This window comes from Hylobates moloch, unplaced genomic scaffold (assembly GCF_009828535.3).
Source record: "Hylobates moloch isolate HMO894 unplaced genomic scaffold, HMol_V3 SCAFFOLD_25, whole genome shotgun sequence".
Lineage (NCBI taxonomy): Eukaryota > Metazoa > Chordata > Mammalia > Primates > Hylobatidae > Hylobates > Hylobates moloch.
The window spans coordinates 5,498,733-5,522,908 of NW_026652300.1; the positions used below are offsets into that span (position 1 = coordinate 5,498,733).

The window sequence follows — 24,176 nt, forward strand, 5'->3', positions numbered from 1 at the left end:
GTTTCACCCATGTCCCTACAAAGGACACGAACTCATCATTTTTTATGGCTGCATAGTATTCCATGGTGTATATGTGCCACATTTTCTTAATCCAGTCTATCGTTGTTGGACATTTGGGTTGGTTCCAAGTCTTTGCTATTGTGAATAGTGCCGCAATAAACATACGTGTGCATGTGTCTTTATAGCAGCATGATTTATAGTCCTTTGGGTATATACCCAGTAATGGGATGGCTGGGTCAAATGGTATTTCTAGTTCTAGATCCCTGAGGAATCACCACACTGACTTCCACAATGGTTGAACTAGTTTACAGTCCCACCAACAGTCAGTGAGATCAAGAACCCACCAATTCTGGACACAAGACCATTGACCTACTCCTGTCTAAATGGCAGTCACAATTTTGAAAATCAAAGGAACAGTTTAAATGATCCCCATCTTACCTCTCTGGTCATAGAAAATGATATAACACAAAATGTGCTTTACTTTTTTACTTTTAGGTTTTTTTCTTTCTTTTTATTTTTGAAAGAGAGATCCTTATAAACAGAACAGCAACTGTTTGGGCTTTTCTGTTTCGAGGAGGTGTTTCCACCTGTAATCTAATCACTGGGCAGTAAACACTGTAGGAAGGGCATGTCTCACAATGTGTTCTTCTCATTGATTAAGGGGATCTAGAGTGGTTTATTCGTCAGATGCCAAGAAATAAAATTCTCATTGAACCATTTTATTCAATGAGACTCTTATGATAGCAAACATCTTGTATCATTTGGAATGCTTACTGCATAAAAATCGTTATTTGGATTCCTTTTATTATACATTCCTTTATGTTGTTGTTATAAAGTTTACATAAACACCTTTTCCCATCACATGTAAAGTTGAATTCCATAGATAAATAAATGTTTATAAGTGAAAAGGTAGCAAGACTATTTCTTGCACTGAATATTTCAATATCTATTCCCTTTAGAACTATAAAACATGTCTCAAAAAGTCCATATCATTGATATTTAACCATTATACCATTTTCACTTTATTTTTACAAAATTTTATGACAGTTCCATCTTTCATATTGAAGGATTTTGCTACAAGTGACAATGGTAATGCACATTTATCTCATGAGCTGAAAGAGCCGAAATTGGGGAAATGACTTAGGAATCTAGAACAAAAAGTGACATTATGAAATGCTGATAGGTCCCACCCTCCAGGCCCCTGCCCAATACATTATGAAAGAAAATTTTGAAGGATTTTTTCAGGTTGATTTTTTTTTTGTTATAACTTTTGGTGGAAATTTGCTCTTAGTAAATCCAAAACAGATATCAAAGAATTACAATTAATGCCAATTCATAATTTTTCCAGGTATGTGGCAACATAAACCTCTGTTACTTTATTCTAAACAGCTCTGTTTTCTCTGAGAAGTGATCTTTCAGAGAGGAGAGGGCTCAAAATGATTAATTTCAATACTATCTCAGAGGATGGAATAGTTGCTTTCAAAACATTATTTTCAAAATACATTTGGCCATTCCATGAAGTTTATTTTTATTTTTTATCTTATTCTATTTTTTGAGAAAGGATCTCACTCTGTTGTCCAAGCTGGAGTACGGTAGTGCAATCACAGCTCGCTGCAGCCTCAACCTGCTTGTTCTTAAACAGTCTTCTTACCTCAGCCTCCTAAGTAGCTGAAACTACAGATGCATACCACCATGCCCAGCTAAGTGTGCCCAGCTAATTTGTTTTTGTAGAAACAGCATCTTGCTATGTTGCCCAGGCTGGTCTCAAATTCCTGGGCTCAAGTGATCCTCCTGCCACAGCCTCCCAAAATGCTGGGATTGCAGTAGTGAGCCACCACACCTGGCCTGAGGTTATTTTGATCAGCAGTAAAATTGGATTTTCACATTCCAAACATAAAGAAAAGTTAGTAAAAGATAAATCAGAAATTGGTATGCTTCATAATGACACATGAGATTTTGCAATGAAGATGAGAGATGTGGAATGTTCGTAATACAGTTTAGGTATATTCTCTTAATTTCTAGTTTCAAAATTCTGTGATCCTGGAGAAACTTCAGACAGACTGTGACTACATTGTGGAATTGCAGGCCATAACATACTGGGGACAGACACAGCTGAAGAGTGCAAAGGTGTCCCTTCACTTCACATCCTCACATGCAGCCAACAATATTGCCCTCTCTTTCCTGTAAATTAAAATAGTCTCCTAATTAGTATTTATGTTTCTGTTCTTTCTTAAATATCCATTCTTTAGAGAGCAACAATAGTAAGTGACTGTGTTATGTTGTTTGAGCTGATCGCGACCTAACAGGCACAATATTATATCAGGACATAATGGAGGGAGAGTGAGTTTTTGATTTGGAATAATTACATGGCAAATCTGCTTACGCACATGCATGTGACTATAGCATTTAAACTACGACATACAAAACAGTTTGACTTTTGAATTATTTCTTATGTTTTTTTTTCTATTGTAGGTGCAGTTTTGCTATTGTAATGGAAATTTAAGAAAACTTATGATGTCTTATTCTAACAAACTGACTATTTTTATATTTACAGGACTTGTACATATACATACTTGTTTTTAAGGAGAATGTGTACAGTTAAAGTGTTATAAATTGATGTTATTTCTGCTTCCACTGTTTCTGTAGTTATGTACACAATACACATATCTTTGTGCAATTATTTTACATATTTACCTCTCAAATTAAAATTGGGTACTTTCAAGCCAGAGACTAGAATACATCATAGTACTGGGAATGGTGTGTGTGTGTATATATAAGTATGGAGAGGGGGGCACAAAACATGTGGCATGCCTGTTTTTCTTAATATTACACTGGTCAAATTGTGCTTGAAATGTTATCTGATATTCCATTGAGTGAAGTTACTAAATCACTCCCATATTGCTTTTCCTTGTTTCTTTTTTTCATACCTAATATGTTAGTATGCTTGCTGGGAACTAAGCAAAACAAGAGAAGAATCTTATATAACACTCATACCTAAGTCAGAGAATAAGTTTCTTGATGTTTTTGGCTTGATGTGGATACTGGTTAGAACTGCCATGTAGAGGCTCCTGAAAACGTTTTGGGGAACCGGGACAAATTAAATGAGAGTAGGAGGGAGGAGGCATTTGTCTCAGGGGCTCCTTTGATGTTGATTATTTTTAGGCTGCAGGACCCTGTCATTGTAGTTGCCTTTGATCAGAGTAGTGGGCTTCATTCAGAAGGGGAAGAGAATGTGTTAAACATTTGTCTGAATTTAGGAAAGGCAGTGATGGCCCTGCAGCATGAGGCACAGGGTTTGCTTATAATTACCTTCCACCACTGGAAAAGTGTAGTATCCGAATAGGCAGGTTTATTGGAAATAACACTTCCAAAAACGGTCCAGAACCAAAGATTTCTATCTGTTTGAGAAATAGTCTCTTTGGAGATTAAATGGATTTGAAATGGTCAATTTTTATGTGAGTCTTGGTACAATATAGCTTTTACCTAAAAGTTCTCATGAAAATATTTGTGTGTTTAGTAACATTCATTTTTAATCCAGTCATCCATCTGCTCATCCCATTGAAATTGTGGATCTGTGAATAATGACATCGTGTGTCTAATGCTAGGAATACTACTATATTACACATATGTACACACTGTATGCTCTAATACACTATATAGACTATATATATATATAGTATAGCATATATGTTCCATAATTTTCTATAAATATAGGTGTATTATATATGTACACATGTGCATACATATACATGTCTACAAATACACCTGAACACTCAAATACCTATACAAATGTACACACACACGTATAGAAATATATACATTATTCCCAGCACTATGATATGTTTTGGCCCCACCTTAAAAGTGCCCGATTTTGAATTTGAGAGATAAATATGTAAAATAATAACAAAGATCTGTGTGTTGCATACAGACAGAACTACAGGAAACAGTGGAAGCAGAAATGAACAACAAGAAGGTGGAGAGTGAGTGTCACATCATCCTTCATGAAGTCCTGAAGAGTGAGCAACCTGTGGGCTCACAAGGAATAGACAACATTCCACACAATGCAGCAGCATGGATGAGTGTAGAGAGTTAGAGGAGCACATTGCATGGGCAGAGAACTCAGCACGAGGAAAGAATGAAGGTGGACGGGTAGCCAATCTCTCCTCTTCAGCTGTCATTCATCTCTGAATTTCAGAGACTTAACCACTGTCTGATGACTCCCTGCCCTCTCACCCTGACCACTCTTTCAGCTTCAGAGACCTACCTTCAGGCACCCACTCAACATCTCCACTTTGATGGCAGATATTTCAAATAAAATGTTCATGCATGAGCTCTGGATTTTCACCCATACCTGTTCCTCCCCTTGGCTTTCCTATGTCAATAAATGGCACCAAGATTCACCCTTTTGCTCAAGCTGAACATTCAGAAGTCATTCTTCATTATTCTCTGAGTTGTTTCTCTCCAGAAACCCAATTCTTCAAGAAGTCCCCTTTTCTCTAATTTTAAGTTCTGTGCAGGAGCTGTCCAGTCATTTCCCTTGTTCAGTCTATTGTCCTCTCCTGTAAATTAAAAGTCTCCTAATTAGTTTTTATGTTTCTGTTCTTTCTTAAATATCCATTCTTTAGAGAGCAAAGTAATTTTTAGAAAATATCAATCTGATGATAGACCTCTCTCTTTTTGGAATGACATTTTCAAGGCGTTACCCAGTTATCTTCACTTCTCACTTTCCCCAAAACTTGATCCTTCACTACATTATTCCATATTCCTTCTCAATCCCCTCTTAGTGAATTTATTTAAATTCCAGCTTCATGCAAGCACTGTCTTTTTCTACTGGTGGTGGGGATTTCAACTATTGTATGCTTTTTAGCCTCCTGGTTCTTCCAATAAACAACATTCTTTCCCCATTAGAAACTGGTAGGGGATTGCAAATTCCCATAACTTCATATCTGCTTATTCTCAGAACCAAGAGCAAGGAGAAAAGAAGTCCAACCTCAACTTGTCCTTGTTGAGGTTACATTGTCTAGAGCCTGGTCATGGTCCAGCTCACAGTCAAAACTTCTATGGAACTCTGGATCTCTGTATCATATTCATAGTTTTTTCACTCTTCCTGGGGCATCCCCACACCACCCTGTTAACTTGGGGAGATATTCTTTAATTAGCTCCTTCTTCTACCCTGTCAAGTATGATTATAAACCTTTTTCTTTCCTTTAAGCCACACTGCACATAGATTGCACAGTCTAGTCTGAATCCCTTCCTATCAGTAAGCCATGCAGTTCCCCATAAATATAAACATATCTATTACATGGAGTGCACAGTCCACCCTAAATCCCTTCCTCTCAGTAAGCCATGCAGTTCCCCATAAATAGAAACATATCTATTCTCATGTCCATGTTTATCTTCTCCTGTCTTCTGTATTCTAAGGTGGAGGCATCCTTCCTTCTGCATGTGGTGGACTTCACCATGTAGTTTCTAGACCCATTCTTTCCCAGCTTAGATACCTGCATCCACTGAAGTCAAATCTCATCTATGTCAGAGACCATGAATTATCTATATATGTGGTCATGACATCCATCATAATCCCTGGCATATAAACATGGCAACAAAAATATTTTTGAAACCAAGTTAATTAGTTATTTCCTCATTTGCTTACAACCTCAACCTATTCTTCTCCACTGGCTTGATCTGCTCAGCTTCCAGTTCTAAAGCAAACATTTCCTTGATGCTGGTTTAATTCTAGCTACTATCTTACCTTTCCCCTTCCTATATTTTTTTCTCAAGTTTGTGCAATCTATTTTTCAATGTCACTTTGCACCAAATCTGCCCCTACTAATTTCTAAGTCTGGTGGATGTTTTCCATTCTAATTGTATTGACCCTTCCTGTTGAGTTTGTCTTCGTTTAATTACGCTTTCCCCATCCTGACCTTTGTATATTTGACTCCCAGATGTTTTATTTTTCTTGTACCTCTTCTCAGTTTCCTTGTAGGGTCTCCTGCCTCCATCCAGCTCTGGACATTGGAGCTCTCCAGGATTCTACACTGTCTGCTCTGACAATTTAATTACTACCTACTCACCATCCCTTCCCAATGACTCAGTTCCAGCCTTGATTTCTCCACTAATACTGGATATCTATAGCCAGTCACTGTATCTGAATGTCACACAGGCATCTCAGCCTCAACATACGCCAACCTGAACTCACTCTCTCCACTTACAAAGCCTATTGTTCCCATGCATCTCTTGTCTCCATTGAGGTTGCTACTGACTAGAAACTTGGGAGACTTCCTTTTACCACTTTCTATTCACTTCAGTTTGTTTCTAGGTCCTGCGAATTTTTTCAAGACCCACAGCTTTCTTGAATCTTCCAGGAACATAGTAAGAGCTCAGTAAATTTATTGTAACTCAGCTGAATGCAACTGTCTTTCCATTCCACCCACTCTATGCCACACTCTAACACTACAGCTTTCTTAAGATTTCATCTGCTAAGGTCATAAATGCTAAAGGAGAAGAGAGAAAGAAATGGATTGTGTTCTCATTTTGCAACAACCAAGATTGACCATCCTTTGTAAGCCATTTGCACATGTTAACTGTGTCCTCCCAGAGTTTGCGTTTTCACTTGGTTGACTATTCCAGAGGACTTCTTTTTGCCAGTGGGAGATTTTAAGCCAGGTGAGGAGACACTAGAATTATGGCAGTGATATGAATGAAATAGGCAGTTAAATGAAAGAAATCTGTTTGACTGGCTGATTCTCTGTGCTAAGGTCCTTTGCTAATTATCTTTTAAAACTAGGCAATACCTTACCTGACCAATTAAGAGATATGATAGCTAACCTATCAAAGACCACTTTATTTTAGGACTAATTCCTTTTACATAGAAACAAAAAAGTAATAGAAGTTTTTTAAAAAAGAAGCCATAGTGCAAAGTACCTATAGTAACACATATTGTTTACATCTCAGGTGATTCCACAGAAGAGACTGACTTTACAACAGATTATGTAGGATACAGTTGAATGTGTGACAGGATTTTATATCCCAATGTTGATATATAATCTCATAAACACGTCTATTACTTTTATAAGAACATTATATATTTCATCATGAAGCAACTAGAAGTAAAGAATAATTACAACATTGTAATATAAGCAAGGGAAATTACATTTTATAGGAAGAAGACTAGTAAATGTCAGTATATAAACTGCTTTCTGACTTATATTTTTCCAGGTCTGCAGGTTACTAGATGTTTTAATGATAAACATTATTTGCAAGAAAAGGCTGAATGTTAATGCAGTTCTATGAAAGAGTCCCTTGAAGGAAGTACGATATAACACTATCTTTAATGGAAAGCTATCTTGTTTTTCTGGAGGCAGGAGGAATATTTCCAAGTTTGACGGGTTCCAAGTATCTTATAGTTGCCTCATGGTACTGGAATTTTTTTCTGGCTCTCCAAAACAAGCATGGATGGGAGAGAAAATACTCTGAATCTCTTGATTATCTATAAAATTAATCAAAATTTGGATGTTTGAAAAATAGTATACATATTTGATTTTCTTAATTTCTATGACTATCAAAGAGTGTAAGTCAGATGTTATAACTTTTTCAGAATATAGTAGCTATGATGTTATTCCATTTTTGCCTATTACTGAAAGCAGAGGAGACATTCTTATAAAGTCAGGGTCATACCCCTTACATTGTAGTTTTTCTGTTTTTTCCCTTGCATGTGTCAGCAACACTAATTGTTGGTGGATTTCTCCTCTTGAATCATTTTAGTAAAGCAATGATGGTATAATCTTGAGATATATAGAAATATGTTTTTACATCTACAATTAAAGATTAAAGTATCCCTAGGATATAAAGCAAGTAGGAAGACGAGATATACAGTGAGGTTAAACATAGTATGTAAACTTAGTATCCATCTAAATTTAATATCTATCTTAGTTATCTGCTGGTGAATTCTCAATATCAAAGATCATTAGGAACATAAATGCTGATCCTGGCTGGGCACAGTGGCTCATGCCTGTGATCTCAGCAATTTGGGAGGCAAAGATGGGAGGATTGCTTGAAGCCAGGAGTCGGAGGTGAGTCTGGGTAACATAGTGAGACCCTGTCTCTAGAAAAAAAAAAAAATAGCTGGGCTTGTTGGTACATGCCTGTAGACCCAGCTACTTGGAAGGCTGAGGCAGGAAAATAACTTGAGCCCAGGAGTTCAAGGCTGCAATGAGCCATGATGGTGCCATTGCACCCAGCCTGGAAGACAGAGAGAGACCCTAACCCTTAAAAGAAAAGAAAAAGAAAACTTAGATTCTTAGTTATATCATGAAGACTTTGGGTATAACTAAGAGGATTCCTTAACTCCATGGTGGTGTCGAGAAAGTGATAGACTTTGGCTAGGATAACTATACGTTTTCTATGGCTGGTTCTTATCTCTTTTCCTGGGTTCTAACCTTCCTAGGTTATCGGTTACACTGGCTCTCAAAAAGTAGCAACTTAGTAAATGATTCTCAGTTATCCACACATTGATTTGACCCCTTTAAGCTAAAACAGCATAAATGCGAATCTAACAAATGTGCGTTTTTATTTTCCTTTCATCTGATCCGTTGGATAGACAATTCATTGGGCATGCCAGTGTCAGGAAAAATTGAGTTGATGTAGATTATCTTCTGGGGTCCACAGCTTTCCTTGACTGATCTTGTCTTACCCCAGGTTGGGCGTGTTCTCTTCATCTCATCTTTCTGTCTTCCTCTCACCTGCCCAAGAATGCAAACCTCACTGCTTTTATTAGAAGAGTTTCAATAACACATTGTTTATAGGCATAAAATCAATACAGCTTACCCTTTTATCTCTCAGAGGGCTATTTGGAATTCAGAAAGCAGAGAAGTCTTGCATCAAAGGGCAGAATTTCTATGTATGCAACCTCTAAATTTAGGGAGTAGGTGAGGGAGAGATTTGGGACTAGGGAATTTTTTCACGTTCTAATTATTAAACCATATAAATGGGTAATTTGTAAGACTCAGTACATGGTGATGGAAACAGAACTTTGGCATCGGACGGCCCTGGGATTAAATCTAACCTTCACTCTTTAAATTATGTGAAACTGGACACAATTCTTAGTATTTTTGAGTGCTGATTTTGTCATCTTTAGTGTATGCTAATTCCTCTTCCTCAGGGGTTTGGAAAGTATGGCCCACAGGCAAAATCCAGGCCCCACCTAGTTTTGAAAATAATATTTTAATAATCTGTGACATTTTATTGGCACAAGGTCACATTTGTTTACATATTGTTTACATATAATCTCTGGCTGTTTTGGCAGCAGAACAGTAATGGAGTAGTTGGGAGAGAGGTGCTTCTGCAAAACCAAAAACATGTACTGTATGATCCACAGAACCAAAATATTTACTATCTGGCCATTTAGGAAAAGTTTACTGACCACTGCTTAATTTTATAGAATGGCTCTATGAATATAAATCAGTGTTCACTATTCACCACCCCAACCAAGCCCCTGAGGAACACACCTGGAGTCAAAAGTCAGATGTAGTGGCATGTGCCTAGACTCCTAACAATTTAGGGCATTCAGGCAGGAGGATCACGGGAGCCACCAACGTAGTGAGACTCTGTTTAAAAAAAAAAAAAAAGTGAGGTTTATTGCCCTTCCTGCAACATGCTTGAAGCTCATGTCAAAGGACAACTGTGTCGGCATAAATAAAACACCCCAAATAGCCCCCAGGAAAATGAGCATTTGGTAATATATTTGGTATAAAGAGCCATCAATTCATAGATTTATTCATTTCATTTCATCCAATACATATTAGGCAGCTACCATGTATGTGTTTTCTGAGCTAGGCAGTGGCCATCCAAGGAAGGGTAGGGTGAGCTTCATTTTGTGGAGGACTTCTGGGTTGAGTATGAGGAACAAATTAAACAAAAAAAGAATACTTAAAACTGAAAAAATACAGGAGCACAAAATAGTGGTGTGTTTTGATTTACTTTGGAACAGGTTCACCAAGGAGAGCTTCTGAGAAGTTTACAAGGGCAGAGTAGGTTGAAAGAAACAAACAGTGGTGGTGTATTCTAAGCTAAAGCAATCAGAAGTATAGATACAAAGAAAACCAGCAGATTTCGGGAATTAGGAATGGCACTAAAGAGAAAGATACAGCTAAATTAAAACAGAATAATAAAAAGCAAACGAAAACTAGAGTCATATCATAACCCTACACAACAATACTCTGTGTATGTCCTATAGTTAGAATGAAAGCATGGACTGAAATGTCTGATTCAAAGAAATATTTAATGATATTTGATTTGTAGTAGCATGTTTCTTTCTTCCAGTGGATATGAGATACACAGGGCTTCGAATCCTTCTTGTTCAATTTTATGTTGTCCTAGCATTGCAACAAATGTGTTGAATACATTTTTAAATGGACAATAGGGAAAAACAATTTTATGTTTTTAAAAAGCAACCAATAACGAACATGTGAACATCCCTCACCTCATCTTTCCTGGTGTCTTCACAAAATACCATGTCATATGGCAGCAGTTATACTGCCATCACTTAATTCCTCAGAAAACTTGTGGCCACTTTTTCTAAGAACAGAAATTGACTGGCCAGACTAATGCTGTTCCACTGGGCAGGTGCCTTTGGTCAAGCTCACTGCTGGCACACCATCATTAGAGCAGATTTGTCTGGTGGTATTTTGAGAGCCTCTCAGGTACAAAATCCTTATCTCTGCAACTCCTAGCTCAATGCCTAGCTCTTGAGAAGTGCTCAGAATTGCTGACAGAACGATATAATGAATGAAAGAATGGATTCTTACACTCCATTGCTCAACTTGATATACTGTTGCCATTGCATTTCATTTCATTTGCTGGATATTTTAAAGTTTCACTTTGATGTCTGTCAGAATTTGGATGTCTTGTCACTAATCTGAACAGCACACAGATTGGTTGCTGAGTGCTGAAGCTGAAGTGGGCATTGTCAGCTGAGTAGATGCAATTTGCTCTTTATTATTTGACAAAATTGAATCATATTTCTGTTTAGAGCCCTGTACCAAGTGTTGATGTATGATGCTCATATTTCCATATTGCATATAGATTTTCCATGAAAACCTATGTACTGTTTTCATGACATGGTATTGTAATATTATTTTATTTTCCTCATAACTATAAAAATGTCTATAATGAGAAATACTATTTATACTTATGATTTATGTCAGAGCATCTTTCAAGCCTGGTGAATGCATATTACTTAGCAATTTAAATTCTGGGGATTACATGTAATATACTTTCAGTATTCCTGTGGATTTCGAAGCGGAGGTTCATTAACTTGAACATGAAAGAATAAGCAGTTACATTACCTTTTACTTTAAAGAAAAAAGACCCTGAATATGAATAAATAACAGGACAAAATGAAGTACACTGGGACTAATATCAGGTTATATAATTATTTTCAACAAGTAACTTAGAATGTTGTACTTTGTTGTAGAAGAACAGCTTGCAAAAACTAGAAAAGGTGAAATTCAAACACAGCCTCCTTTTCAAAGACAATGACCCACTTGCCTTCTGGAAATCAGAGCTCCCTTCTATCAGGATGGCCAAATGCAAGTTAAAGTCTATTGGAAGAAGACAGAAGATACATAAGCATCGTTTACTTATTTCTTACTTGCTTTAAACAGCACAGTAACGTAGAGACTCTGAAGAAATAAATATCAAGCCATAGTACTGATACTAAGGCAAACAGTCATTGAACAAAACACGGAGACACCATTTTTTTAAATGTCATGATCTATTTAAGTCTGAATTTGTTGACAATTCTCATATTTTGAAATCCACAACAGTCAGTTACTTAAATGTTTTCATTTCAGGGATATTAGCCTGTCTTCATTTCTTTCCCAGAGGTCTGATTGGCTGATTTTATATCCAAAACACTCAAAATCTTCATTATTTTAAGTTGCAAAATTATTTTTGCATTATTTTGAGTTGCTTATAAGTTATTTCTTATTTTTTTATAACAGATCCATAATACAAATAATTTAGAAAATAGGAGAAGAAACTCACCTATTAGCTAAATGTCAATTCCTGAAACAACATTGTAGTAGGTTTCCTTTCAGAAATTTTCTATGCACCTGTCTTTCACTGTGTGTGTGTGTGTGTGTGTGTGTGTGTGTGTAAATCATACACTCATATTCCTGTGTAATATTATTTGAATTGCTATATTGTCATGCATTTTTCATAATATTTTATAAATGCTACTTTGTATAGATATATCTTAATATCATAACATGTCATTATTCCAGTACAATAAAACATTTTAGTTCCTGTAGAATTTCTATTTTCTAATTAAGGTTTCAATGTATTTATCTTTAGGATAGATTTTATTTGTTTGAACATTTATCTTTAGCATGAATTCCTTTTGTTTCTTTTAGTCTTAGAATATTTATTTTTCTATTATTGAGGTAGTACTTTTAGAATTTATTGAACATACATTTTTTTATTTTTCACCTTTATGGCTTTTAAAAACATAGGCAGAATAGATTGTTTTAAGAGTTAGGTTTTCAAATTCTCCTTGTTCTGAAATTCTCTTTTACTCAAGTTATTGATGGGCCATGTGCCGTAAGTGGTATTAGTGGTAGAGTGGTTCCTATTCCAGAAGTCTCTTTCAAGCAACTGAAATCCATTCTGCAACTAAAATAATAATATTATTAATATTAACATATTTTATTCCTATGTTAATTAAAATTAGTTTATTCAATATTTATTGCGTTGAGATTATGTTAATATTATGTCCATGTTATAATTAATAATTTTATAATCAATATTAAATAAGAAAATTATTTGATTTGTATTGATTGATTAAAATTATGTATAAATATATTCATATTAACAAAATATAACATGTTTTGTTAATAATATTAAAATTTTAAACATCTAATGTAATGAAAATGTAAAAGTGTGTTATCGAAAAAGTAAAAAAGTAAACAGTAACCATTACCACTGTGACTTTTAAAAGTCAAGATTTCTTTTGCCTATATTTAAAATTTATCAGAATGGAATCACACAATTTATACTTGTATTTGGCTTCTTTCCATGAGAATTTTATGAGAAATTAGTGCATTTTGTTGCATGAAGCGATAATTCATTATTTTACAGTGCTGCCTGGATGTCCCTAATATACCTCAATCTGTGTATCTTTACAGCTGTGGATTTACTTGTTCCCAGGTGGAGCTATTAAGAATAGTACTGCTGGCTGTGCGTGGTGGCCCATGCCTTAATCTCAGCACTTTGGGAGGCCAAGACAGATGGATCACGAGGTCAGGAGATCGAGACCATCCTGGCTAACACAGTGAAACCCCGTCTCTACAAAAATACAAAAAAAAAAAAAAATACAAAAAACTAGCCGGGTGTGGTGGCAGGCGCCTCTAGTCCCAGCCACTCGGGAGGCTGAGGCAGGAGAATGGTGTGAACCCAGGAGGCGGAGCTTTCAGTGAGCCAAGATCATGCCACTGCACTCCAGCCTGGGTGACAGAGCAAGAATCTGTCTCCAAAAAAAAAAAAAAAAAAAAAAGAATAGTACTGCTGTGAATGCCTATGACCACATGTTGTTTGATGCATATTCTTCCATAGAGGTGGGATTCTTAGATTGTAGGGTATGACAAGCTTTAGAAAACATTAATAGTTTTCCAGGATGGTTGTACCAGTTTACATGTTTACATTCTCACCAGTAGGGTATGATGGTTCCAGGTGCTCCACATCCTCTCTGCCACATGGTATTTTCCATCTTTGTAAGTGTACCCATTCTGGTATGTGTGTAGTGATACCTCATTGTTATTTGAACCCACATTTTTCTGATCTCCAAGGAGTTGAGCACCTTTTTGTAAGTTTACTGGCAATTGGATTTCTCTTATTTGAAGGACTCTTTCAACTATTTAGCTACCACGTCCTGCAAAAGTGCTTTTTATATTGTATATATGAATCATTTGTTGGTTTAATAAATATTTTCTTCCACTCTGATCCTCTCTTGAATTTTTAACTTTCTTAGTAGTTCTTAATTTTGGAGCAATTTGTCATTTTGTTTCCTTTAGGTTTAGTGTTCTCTGTGTTCTCATTAGGAAATCCTTTTTCATACAAAGGTCACAAAGATATTTTCCTTTCTTGTCTTCTTGTCTACTGTTTCACCTTTTGTGTCAGTCCATTTTCATACTGCAATTAAGAAATACCCGAGACTGGGTAATTTATAAAGAAAAAGAAGTTTAATGGACTCACAGTTCAATATGGTTGGGGAGACCTCACAATCATGGCAGAAAGCAAAGGAGGAGCAAAGGCACACCTTACATGGTGGTAGGCAAAAGAGCATATGCAGGAGATCTGTGCTTTATAAAAGCATCAGATCTCATGAGACTTACTCACTATCACCAGAACAACATGGAAAAACCTTGTCCCCATAATTCAATTACCTCCCATCAGTTCTTCCATGACACATGGGGATTATGAGAACTACAACTCAAGATGAGATTTGGGTGGGGACACAGTCAAATCGTATCATGTTTTATTCTTAGGCTCTGTTATCCAGAGTTGATTTTTGTTGTAAAGGGTCAATGTTCTTTTTTTTTTTTTCTTATCTTCTCCAATTATCTCATTGTATATTTTAAAAATGATTATTTTCCCCAAAGCTCTACTATGCGTCATTTGCCCTAATTAATGCATATATGTGCGAGTTAATTTTTGAACTTTCTATAGAGTCATTTCGACTATTTTTAAAGTGTCATGACAATATTTTACTAACATAACTACTGTAGATTTATAAATATTTCTAATGATAGTACTACAGTTTTTACTTCTTTTCCAAATTGTCTCAACTATTCTTGCCCCTTTGCATTTTTATATACATTTGAATTGATTTTTCAATATTCACAAAAGCCTCCTGAGATATTTATTGAGATTTCAATTCATCCATGAAGAATTCGGGTATTAAAAATATCTTCCAATCTACAAACATAGTGTGTTACTTTTAACATTTTTCTCTCAATAATGTTATATAATATATTGGATAGAGAGTATGACACTCTATAATATGATTATTCCAAGTTATTTGTGTTTATTTATTTTTATCCTATTGTGGAGGACATACTTTTTCTTCACTTTTACTTTCTGATTTTTGTTGTTGGTATATTGTAAATATATTTTATATTATATATTGACTGTGAATCCAGCAATATTGTTTTAGTATCTTGTTAATTACAACATTTTCTCTGATGATGCATTTGCATTTTTTCTACAAAAACCACCACCTAGTCTGTAAATAATAAGAATTTTATATTTTCATTTCCAGATCTTTGACATCTTAAGTTTTCCCTTGCCTTAATACCGGCAAAGACTTTCAGTACAATGGTGACTAAAAGCGATGATATTAGGCATGATGTGTAAGTGTAAGGTTTTTGAAGACATCCCTGGTCAGATTAATACTATCCCCTACTCTTCTTACTTGCAAAGTTTTTGTTGTTAATGGATACTGGTTTTTATCAAATAGTCTTACTTCATCTAGTGAAATGATCATACATTTTTCTTCTTTGTTCTATTAACATGATGAACTAGAGGAAACGTTATAGATCACCTCCTAGGTCTGTTGTGAGGAATAAATGAGATTACACATCCAGATTGGTTGGACCAGTGCCTGACACAAAGGAGACACCTTAGGTGTTTCAGTGTGAGGATTCTTACGGCACTGCTTGTAGTGCAGAGAGAAGACAGGATGTCAGGACAGAGGTACAGAGCCTCTGAGCCCAGCCTTGTAAGGCTTGGTGTTGCTTTAGGACTGACTCTCAATGTTTTCTCCTTTGTGAACAACAAAGAGCAGTGCTTTAAGACATGATTTAATTGTCCAATTTGCAATACAAGTGCCACAAAACTTAAGCATCTTATTAAATTTGGCAGAAGAAACGGGGTTCACCTTCACTGCACTATATCAGCAAGCAGTAATATGACCAATATTCCCATACAATAATTATTTCAGTGCATGACAAATAGAAAACATGGTTGTTGGCATAGATACGTACACATATACACACATATACGCATATATACACACACATTACTTTGAATAACTCAAGTTAGAAATAAATGTGAAGAATATCAGTGGTTTTCTCAAATACCAAAATCTTTAAAAAAACCATAAGCAGAGAATTGTGTCAATATTTATTAATCAATATTAGAGTCCATAGTATTACCCAATTTACGATGTATGAAATTGTAGACTTGACGATAAAGAGACAGATCCAAAGTCAAGGAGTGACCTTGATTTGGGTTCCAAAAGTGATGCTGACTTGATTGATGTTTAGTGACTTGGACCCTGGGCCACAAAGTAGAAGCTGGGAGTGATGAGCTCCTGTGATGGGCGTAAACTAGCCTCTATTTGTCAGTAATGACTTGTTTCCTGAATGGAAATGCCTCGCAGTCAGTCAGTGTTCAAACTGTTTTCTTCATACCCATTTCCAGCCTCTGCGTTCTGTTAACCTCTGGGAATGCTGCCTACTGCAGACCAACATTAAGCCATCATCTAATAAGTACATATCCATTCTGGCCAGAGAACACTCTCTGTGTCTGGGCAAAACCTTGATTCCAAACATATAACTGATGTCAAATATATTTCTAAAAGAGAGTGTTCTGTTCAGCAGCCTTCAACAGTTGACACTGTAGCCTCCAGTCAAAACTATTGTGGTTACAGTGCGACTGCTTACTCAAGAGACAGAGATTCATTCTACATCTTTAGTGACATGTCAGGATTTGTTCTGTAGATTTTTTTGTACACCATGCATCTTCTTCTTGCCGTTTCAACTCACGCCCTCTCTACATATTCATGCGAAAACTTTCTTTGAAGTGACAGGAAGCTCTTGAAAACACTTGGTATAGATTCCCTTCAAAAGGATGGCAAGAATGTGGAATCTGGCATTTTGCTTTTACCTTCTTTAGGAAGATCCTCCCAAAGAGTTTGGAATATAAAAGGAACATTGTGTAAAAATGTCTAGACAGAATACTTATGACTCTACTGAGTACGCTAAGCCCTTTACCAAAATAATAGGGTGTAAAAACAAATAGAACTTAATTTTCCTACACAAATCATGTGTCTGACAGCTGGTGGCAGAATCTTTTCCTTTTCAATTAAAGTGACAAAGGAAATATAGAAAGAAACAGAAAGGGAAGAAAAGTCTGGTTGTTCTTTTAAGTTAATCCTTTAGATATATAGTATACATTGCAAACAGTAATAAGAGTCTTTAGATAAGTATGTTAATACATCCAAAAATGGTAAGTTCGACTTTCATTTGAAAATGTGAAGTTTTAAAACTTTGAATTGGCCAGGCACGGTGGCTCACGCCTGTAATCCCAGCACTTTAGGGGGCCAAGATGGGCGGATCACAAGGTTAGGAGTTCGAGACCAGTCTGGCCAATATGGTGAAACCCCGTCTCTAATAAAAATATAAAAATTAGCCAGGCATAGGGGTGTGCACCTGTAGTCCCAGCTACTTGGGAGGCTGAGGCAGGAGAATTGCTGGAACCTGGGAGGCAGAGGTTGCAGTGAGCCGAGATAACGCCACTAACTCCAGCCTGGGTGACAGAGTGAGACTCTGTCAAACAAAACAAAACAAAAACAAACAAACAAAAAACCACCTTTGAATTAACTTAGATATCAATGAGTGCATTTCCATTTACTTTTTGTCTTCTTTTGCAAATGGACACAAATTACCGACTTTATGCCAGGCTGTGTGCCACTTGATGGAAATACAATAATGGATAAGAGACATTTCCTACCTTTAAGGAATCTGCAGTTCTGAGGCTTAGGCAGATAGGCAGTTGCCACATAATAAGACATTATTCTTCATAGCACTCTGGATAAACAGCTGAAGTAGTTGAGAGCAGAGAGATTTTGATGTGTGCAGAGTAATTTTCACAGAGGAGGTAAAGTTTAAGGTACATTTTAAAAGCTGGATTACTTCTTTTGGCCAGGGAAGATGAACACTTCTGGCCCAGAAAATGAAGAGGTGCAGCTGGGAGAAAGATCGGGAATGTCAAGTATTGGTGAGGAAGTGACTGTGTGAAGCTGGAGAGACAGATCAATGTCGAGTGATGGAGAAGCTTATAAGTTATGCCAGGAAGCTTGGATTTTGTTCTACATGGAGGAGAGGGATGTGAAGTAGCAGGGGAAGTTCTGAGTAGGACTTGGAGATGTTAGCAAAACAAGTGTGCAAGGAGAATGGATTGGAAAAGTTCAGAGAGAGTATGTCAGTTAATTTCAGTAGCCAAGACAAGAAATAATCAGATCATGAATTAAAGACAGCAGTAGGAGGAGAAAGGTTGGTGAGTTATGTAAGAGTATTACACAAGTGACCACATAATTTATTGTCTGAACTGGGATTTATTTGAGAATAAACGGAGGCATTTGTAAACATTATTCCCCATCAACAGACATAGACTGTAACTCTCCCAGGAAAGCCAGGATGTATGGCCACTTGGATATTGAGACCTGGCTGAAAAGAAAAAGAGAAATAGATCTAAATGGATCCATTTAGCTTGACTGACTTCTAGCTTGAACGAGTAACAGTACTTTGACTAACAAAGATTGTGAGCAGTAGAATTATGATATGTTTCCTGGGATATATCTCCATGATATGAAGAATTTGGTTTTGGTGTGTCGAATTTGAGATAACTGCATGATTGCCAGAAAATGTCATAGGCAGTCAGAAACACATACTTGTAGCTCAGGAGGTAGCTCTGTGATAGTATTGTGGATTTGACTGGAGCTATGGTCAATCCACTGACTATACTGTCAGGGGATCTGCAAATGTTAGTTGATTTCCATTGGATCACACACTCACTTACTATTAGGAGTTGAGAACAGCTCATGCTCTAATTAGAGTTTTGTATTTTTCCAAAAAGTCCTTTTTCTTAAATTTTATCCATTCCCACTTCACTTGTTATTTTAAATCTGAAAGCCAAATGAACATATAAATTGTAGCAGAGCTCATGATGTTGAACACGATAGAAGGGAGTGATAGATAGCTTTGGGAAGTCCAAAGAATAAGGAAGAGGAAAGTGAGTGTTTCAAACTTATTCCACATTTTTCCTCCTTACAGAAACCTTTTATGTACTCACCACATGATCTACAGAATCCCAAACCAAGATTTCCCCAGACATTCATAAAACATGTTCTTATTCATAATTATCACACATGTAGGAAAGGAGGCCTTTGAAATGGACTCAGTATTACTAGCATAGGAGCCCTGTACGGAATGTGAATATCAGCACAGTTTCTGTCATGGGAAAGGACACTTTGGCTGGATTTTCTGGATTTTTTTGACTTTGTAAAATGAGAAATTATCTCCTCTGTATGAAACTCACTAGACCCATCTAAAGTGGTTTCAAACTCCTTGACAAGTAGCTGAATATTTTTGAATCATAATTTATTTCCAATCGTGGACACACTGAGTTGAAAACCTAAAAAGACTTAATGCTTTTGGCAAATAAGGGAAGAAAAGAATCTTGTTCATTAATCAAAACTCAATCATAAACAGAAATGGGTTCTTACGTCACATTTCCTAAAAGTGATGGTGGGCAAAATATTGCTTTTGGACTTGGAGTTAGGGACCTAAAAGCCCAAATCTATTCATTTCACTCAAAATTTTTCAGAGACAGTTTCAGTTATTAGGATGTAGCATGTAGTTTCATAGATAAATGAATTAAATGTCAAATATTAGCTTTCTTTACTTAATACACATAGTAGTTGGGTTATAACAGTGAATGCTCTGGGAGAAAATAAATATTTTCAACATTGCATTTGTAGAACAAACATTATTTTAAAACAATTTCACTTAGCTAATTTTGTTAGTAATCTTATTACTGCATTGATATTAGTTCATTTTTACTGTGTAATAATAGAATAAACAATTGTTTTATGCCTGCCTCCCTTCCCTTCCCTTCCCTTCCCTTCCCTTCCCTTTCTTCCTCCCTCCCTCCCTTTCCTTCCTTCCTCCCTCTCTCCCTCCCCCTCACTCTCTTTCTTCTTCTCCTTCCCTTCTCTTCTCTTTCTTTCTTTTTTTTTTTTTTGTCATAGAGACAGGGTCTTGCTCTGTCACCCAGACTGGAGTGCAGTGGCATGATCATGGCTCACTGCATCCTCAAACTCCTGGCCTCAAGCAATCCTTCTGCCTCAGCCTCCCAAGAAGCTGGAACTACAGACATGCACAACTATGCCCAGCTAATTTTCTTTTTTTCTTTTTTCTTGTCTTTTTTTTTGGAGTTTCTCTCTTGTTGCCCAGGCTGGAGTACAATGTTGCAATCTCAGCTCACTGCAACCTCTGCCTTCCAGGTTCAGGAGACTCTCCTGTCTCAGCCTCCCAGGTAGCTGGGATTACAGGCATGAGCCACCACACTCGGCTAATTTTGTATTTTTAGTAGAGACAGGGTTTCTCCATGTTGGTCAGGCTGGTCTCGAACTCCCAACCTCAGGTGATCCACACACCTCGGCCTCCCAAAGTGCTGGGATTATAGGCGTGACCCACAGTGTCTGGCTGCCCAGCTAATTTTTTTTAAAAATATGTTTTTTGTAGAGATGCAGTCTTGCTATGTCACCCAGGATGGTCTCAAACTCCTGGCCTCAGGTGATCCTTCAGCCTCAGCCTCCCAAAATGCTGGGGTTGAAGGCATAAGCCACTGCACCTTGATGGTTTTCTGGCTCTAGAAGTCGTGTTTTTACAACATAAATGTGAAAAGTTAGCTCAGACATAGAGGAAAGCTTTATGCTTCTGTTTTAAGTAGAAATGCCTATGTGATACTCAAAAATTCTTATTTTAGTTGTACAACATCAGAAAGTTCTGTTTCACCAAATCATTTTTACAGATAGAGTATGAGGCATTGATCCACGAGAGGACTTCATTCAACTAACCTTTATTGAGTGCCTACTGTATGCAATGCATCATTTCTGATGCTAAAACACTGCAAAGAGGCAGACAGAAATCCCTACCCTGATGGAACTGGCATTCTGTGACACCTCTCTAAGTGTGTGCCCCCTTCCGTAGTGCTATGACTTACAATTCTTTTTACAGCAATTATTATTCTGGAGAACCCAAGGATTGCCTCTTTCTCAGAGCTCTAATGTAAATAACCCTATCATTCATGGTCATTAGGCTTTTGCAAACTGAGGAATTCACATTTAATGAAAAATTTTAGAGCCCTTTATTTGTGCCAGAAACTGGAGTTACATCTATTTGAAAAGAAAATTAGATCCATCTAATTTTTGAACCATAGTTGAAGCATATTACAAGTAAATTTTTTATCACTTAAAAATACTTTTCAAGTACTTTGTAATGTCATTTACTTGTGGAAGGAATTAAGCTAAGGAATCAGATCAGTTGGGTATTTAGCACAGAATTTTCATATACAGCCCTTCAGGAAGTGTTTGGCTATTTATTTTATGTAATTATTATTTTTTTAAGACAAAGTTTTGCTCTTGTTGCCCAGGCTGGAGTGCAGTGGCACGATCTCAGCTCACTGCAACATCCACTTTTCTGGTTCAAGCGATTCTCCTGCCTCAGCCTCCCGAGTAGCTGGGGCTACAGGCACCCGCCACCATGCCCGGCAGAAATCAACATGGTAGCTACAGCAAAGTTGGGTTTGGAAAGCCTCCACATGGGAGAGGAAGGAGGGAGAATCGATGAAGTGATTCATGGAGGTGACACAGAGAGAAGATGTAAGTGCAGTGAACTCAGACATGGCGAGATTTAGGGCTAACAAAAGGGAGGGAACCTAAAAGGAGTGCCCCATGTCTCACTCTTGATACTGCCTCCTATGAAAATATAATTGCATTGTAAAATATGTAAAGGATTTTTAGGATACGGAGGATCCCCAGGGCAGCCAAGCCTCCTCATATTGCTGTAATGTAGCCACCGCAAGTCCCCTGACTGCTCTTCACCAAAGACCCTCAGTCATCTGTCATGTTCACTTCTCATGTCAGCACTTTGACACGTGCTGTGTATTCCCTGCTGCCCCATATTGTAACCTGCCCATATTGTAACCATGGCCATCTGCAGCTGTTTAAATTTAAATTCATTAAAACGAACAGAATAAAGAATTTAATTCCTCTGTTAAACAGAGGACATGTGAAGTGCTTTATAGGCACAGGTGACTAGTGTTTACCACAGACAGAACATTTCCATCACAACTGCCAGTTCTGTTGGACAGGGCTGGCTGAGAACTCCCTCCCACAGGTCTCTGCAGTGCCACTACCCACTGCTACACCCTCTTCAAGTCCTGACTCAGAATTGAACACACGCCAGCTGCCTTATGTAAAATTAGCACTTTTTGTCAATCCACTCTACTGCCCTTACCTTCTGTTTTTGTATGTTTGTTTGTTTGTTTGTTTTGGGGGGGTTGGGGATGGAGTTTCGCTCTTATTGCCCAGGCTGGAGGGCAGTGGCATGATCTCGGCTCACTGAAACATCCGCCTTCTGGTTTCAAGAGATTCTCTGGCCTTAGCCTCCTGAGTAGCTGGGATTACAGGCGCCTGCCACCATGCCTGGCTAATTTTTATATTTTTAGTAGAGAGGGGGTTTCACCATGTTGGCCAGGCTGGTCTCGAACTCCTGACCTCATGATCTGCCTGCCTCGACCTCCAAAAGTGCTGAGATTACAGGCGTGAGCCACCGTGCCCAGCCACCTTCTGTATTTATATTTAGACTTATTACCTTCTAACATAATATCTATCTTATCTATGTATTGTATTTATTCTCTGTTATTTTTATTTTTATCTTTTTTTTGAGACGGAGTCTCGCCCTGTCGCCCAGGCTGGAGTGCAGTGGCGCGATCTCGGCTCACTGCAAGCTCCCTCCCAGTTTCACGCCATTCTCCTGCCTCAGCCTCTCCGAGTAGCTGGGACTACAGGAGCCCGCCACCACGCCCGGCTAATTTTTTGTATTTTTAGTAGAGACGGGGTTTCACCGTGGTGTCGATCTCCTGACCTCGTGATCCGCCCGCCTCAGCCTCCCATAAGTGGTGGGATTACCAGCGTGAGCCACCTAGCCTGGCCTGTTCTCTTATTATTGGCCCCATTTCTATGTAAAGTTCAGGAGGGCAGCAGCCACTCCTGTGTGATTATTTCACTGCTGTTGAATGGAAGAACATGAACGCACTCAGTGATTGACTTCAGCCTTGTGCATAGCCTATAATTCTTTTTTAAAAAAAATAAAAGCTTAATGTCTGCTATGTAAAAATTACAACCTCTAGTACGTGATTTCTCTTTTAACTAAATGCCCTGAGTGCCCACTTTCTGTTTGCTTTCTCTGATTTAAAGTTATTCTTTTCTTTTTCCAAAGTGCTCAAAGTGAAGTTCCCACTAGATCAACCCAATTTCATCAAAGAGTTTTCTCCTCTGAAAACCCCATCAAACACTTGGCATGACGTAGGGGACAAGATGTTAAATCAACTGCAAAACTGTGCCGTTTGGTGCCATTTCACACCTCTCGGACATAGTGGGTGATTAAGAAGCCCGAGACTGTCAAGGTCTGCTTTCCCACACTCATTGAGTTGCTTGCCGTTATTTTCTCTTTTTCTCCCCCACTTTATTGTCCAAAGTAAAGCAATGTACAGAAAATATGCCTCTTGCCCTGGGAATAAGCATGTTCAAAGGGTCAGTCTCCTGGCCTGTGTTTGAGAACACCAAGTCATATTTCAGTAGGGGTCAGCCATACAGAAATGCCACGATGCACTTGGTTAAGGGAGAGTGGGAAGCATACGTCCCTATCCTTTTGACAAAAGATCTTCTTTATGGCAATACATAACAGGAAATAAACGTGGATAGCCAAGTCTGCAAGTGTGAAGGCAATGTTTTTGTTCTTCTGTGGATTCAATAGTATCTCATCTTTATCAAAAAAAATGTAGGATTGAGAAACTTCTGATGATTCTCTTTTACAACAGGAATTACGAGAGCTGTTGCTAGGTGTTACCTTTCATTGTAGGGCTTTGCTTACTGTAAAAACCATGGCTAGGTTATTCTCAAGACATCTTTGGAATCATTTTGCTATGACTTTACTAATTTTTTTTTTCTACTTAGTACTTGCACTTCAACACAGGTTTTCCCTTGGCAGTATATTACTTTTTTCCCTTACTTTGTTCTTAATGATTATTCAGAATTATTAATTATTGTAATT

General features: G+C 37.4%; 1 protein-coding gene across 1 annotated transcript in view; it reads left to right on the forward strand.

Annotated features, from left to right (window-relative positions):
- The window catches only part of LOC116811471 (anosmin-1), a 106,387-nt gene that overhangs the window by 71,120 nt on the left and 11,091 nt on the right, over positions 1 to 24,176 (forward strand). Inside the window, 2 exon segments of the mRNA XM_058434444.1 lie at positions 2,023 to 2,167; positions 11,471 to 11,615. Coding sequence (XP_058290427.1) covers positions 2,023 to 2,167; positions 11,471 to 11,615 — 290 coding nt within the window.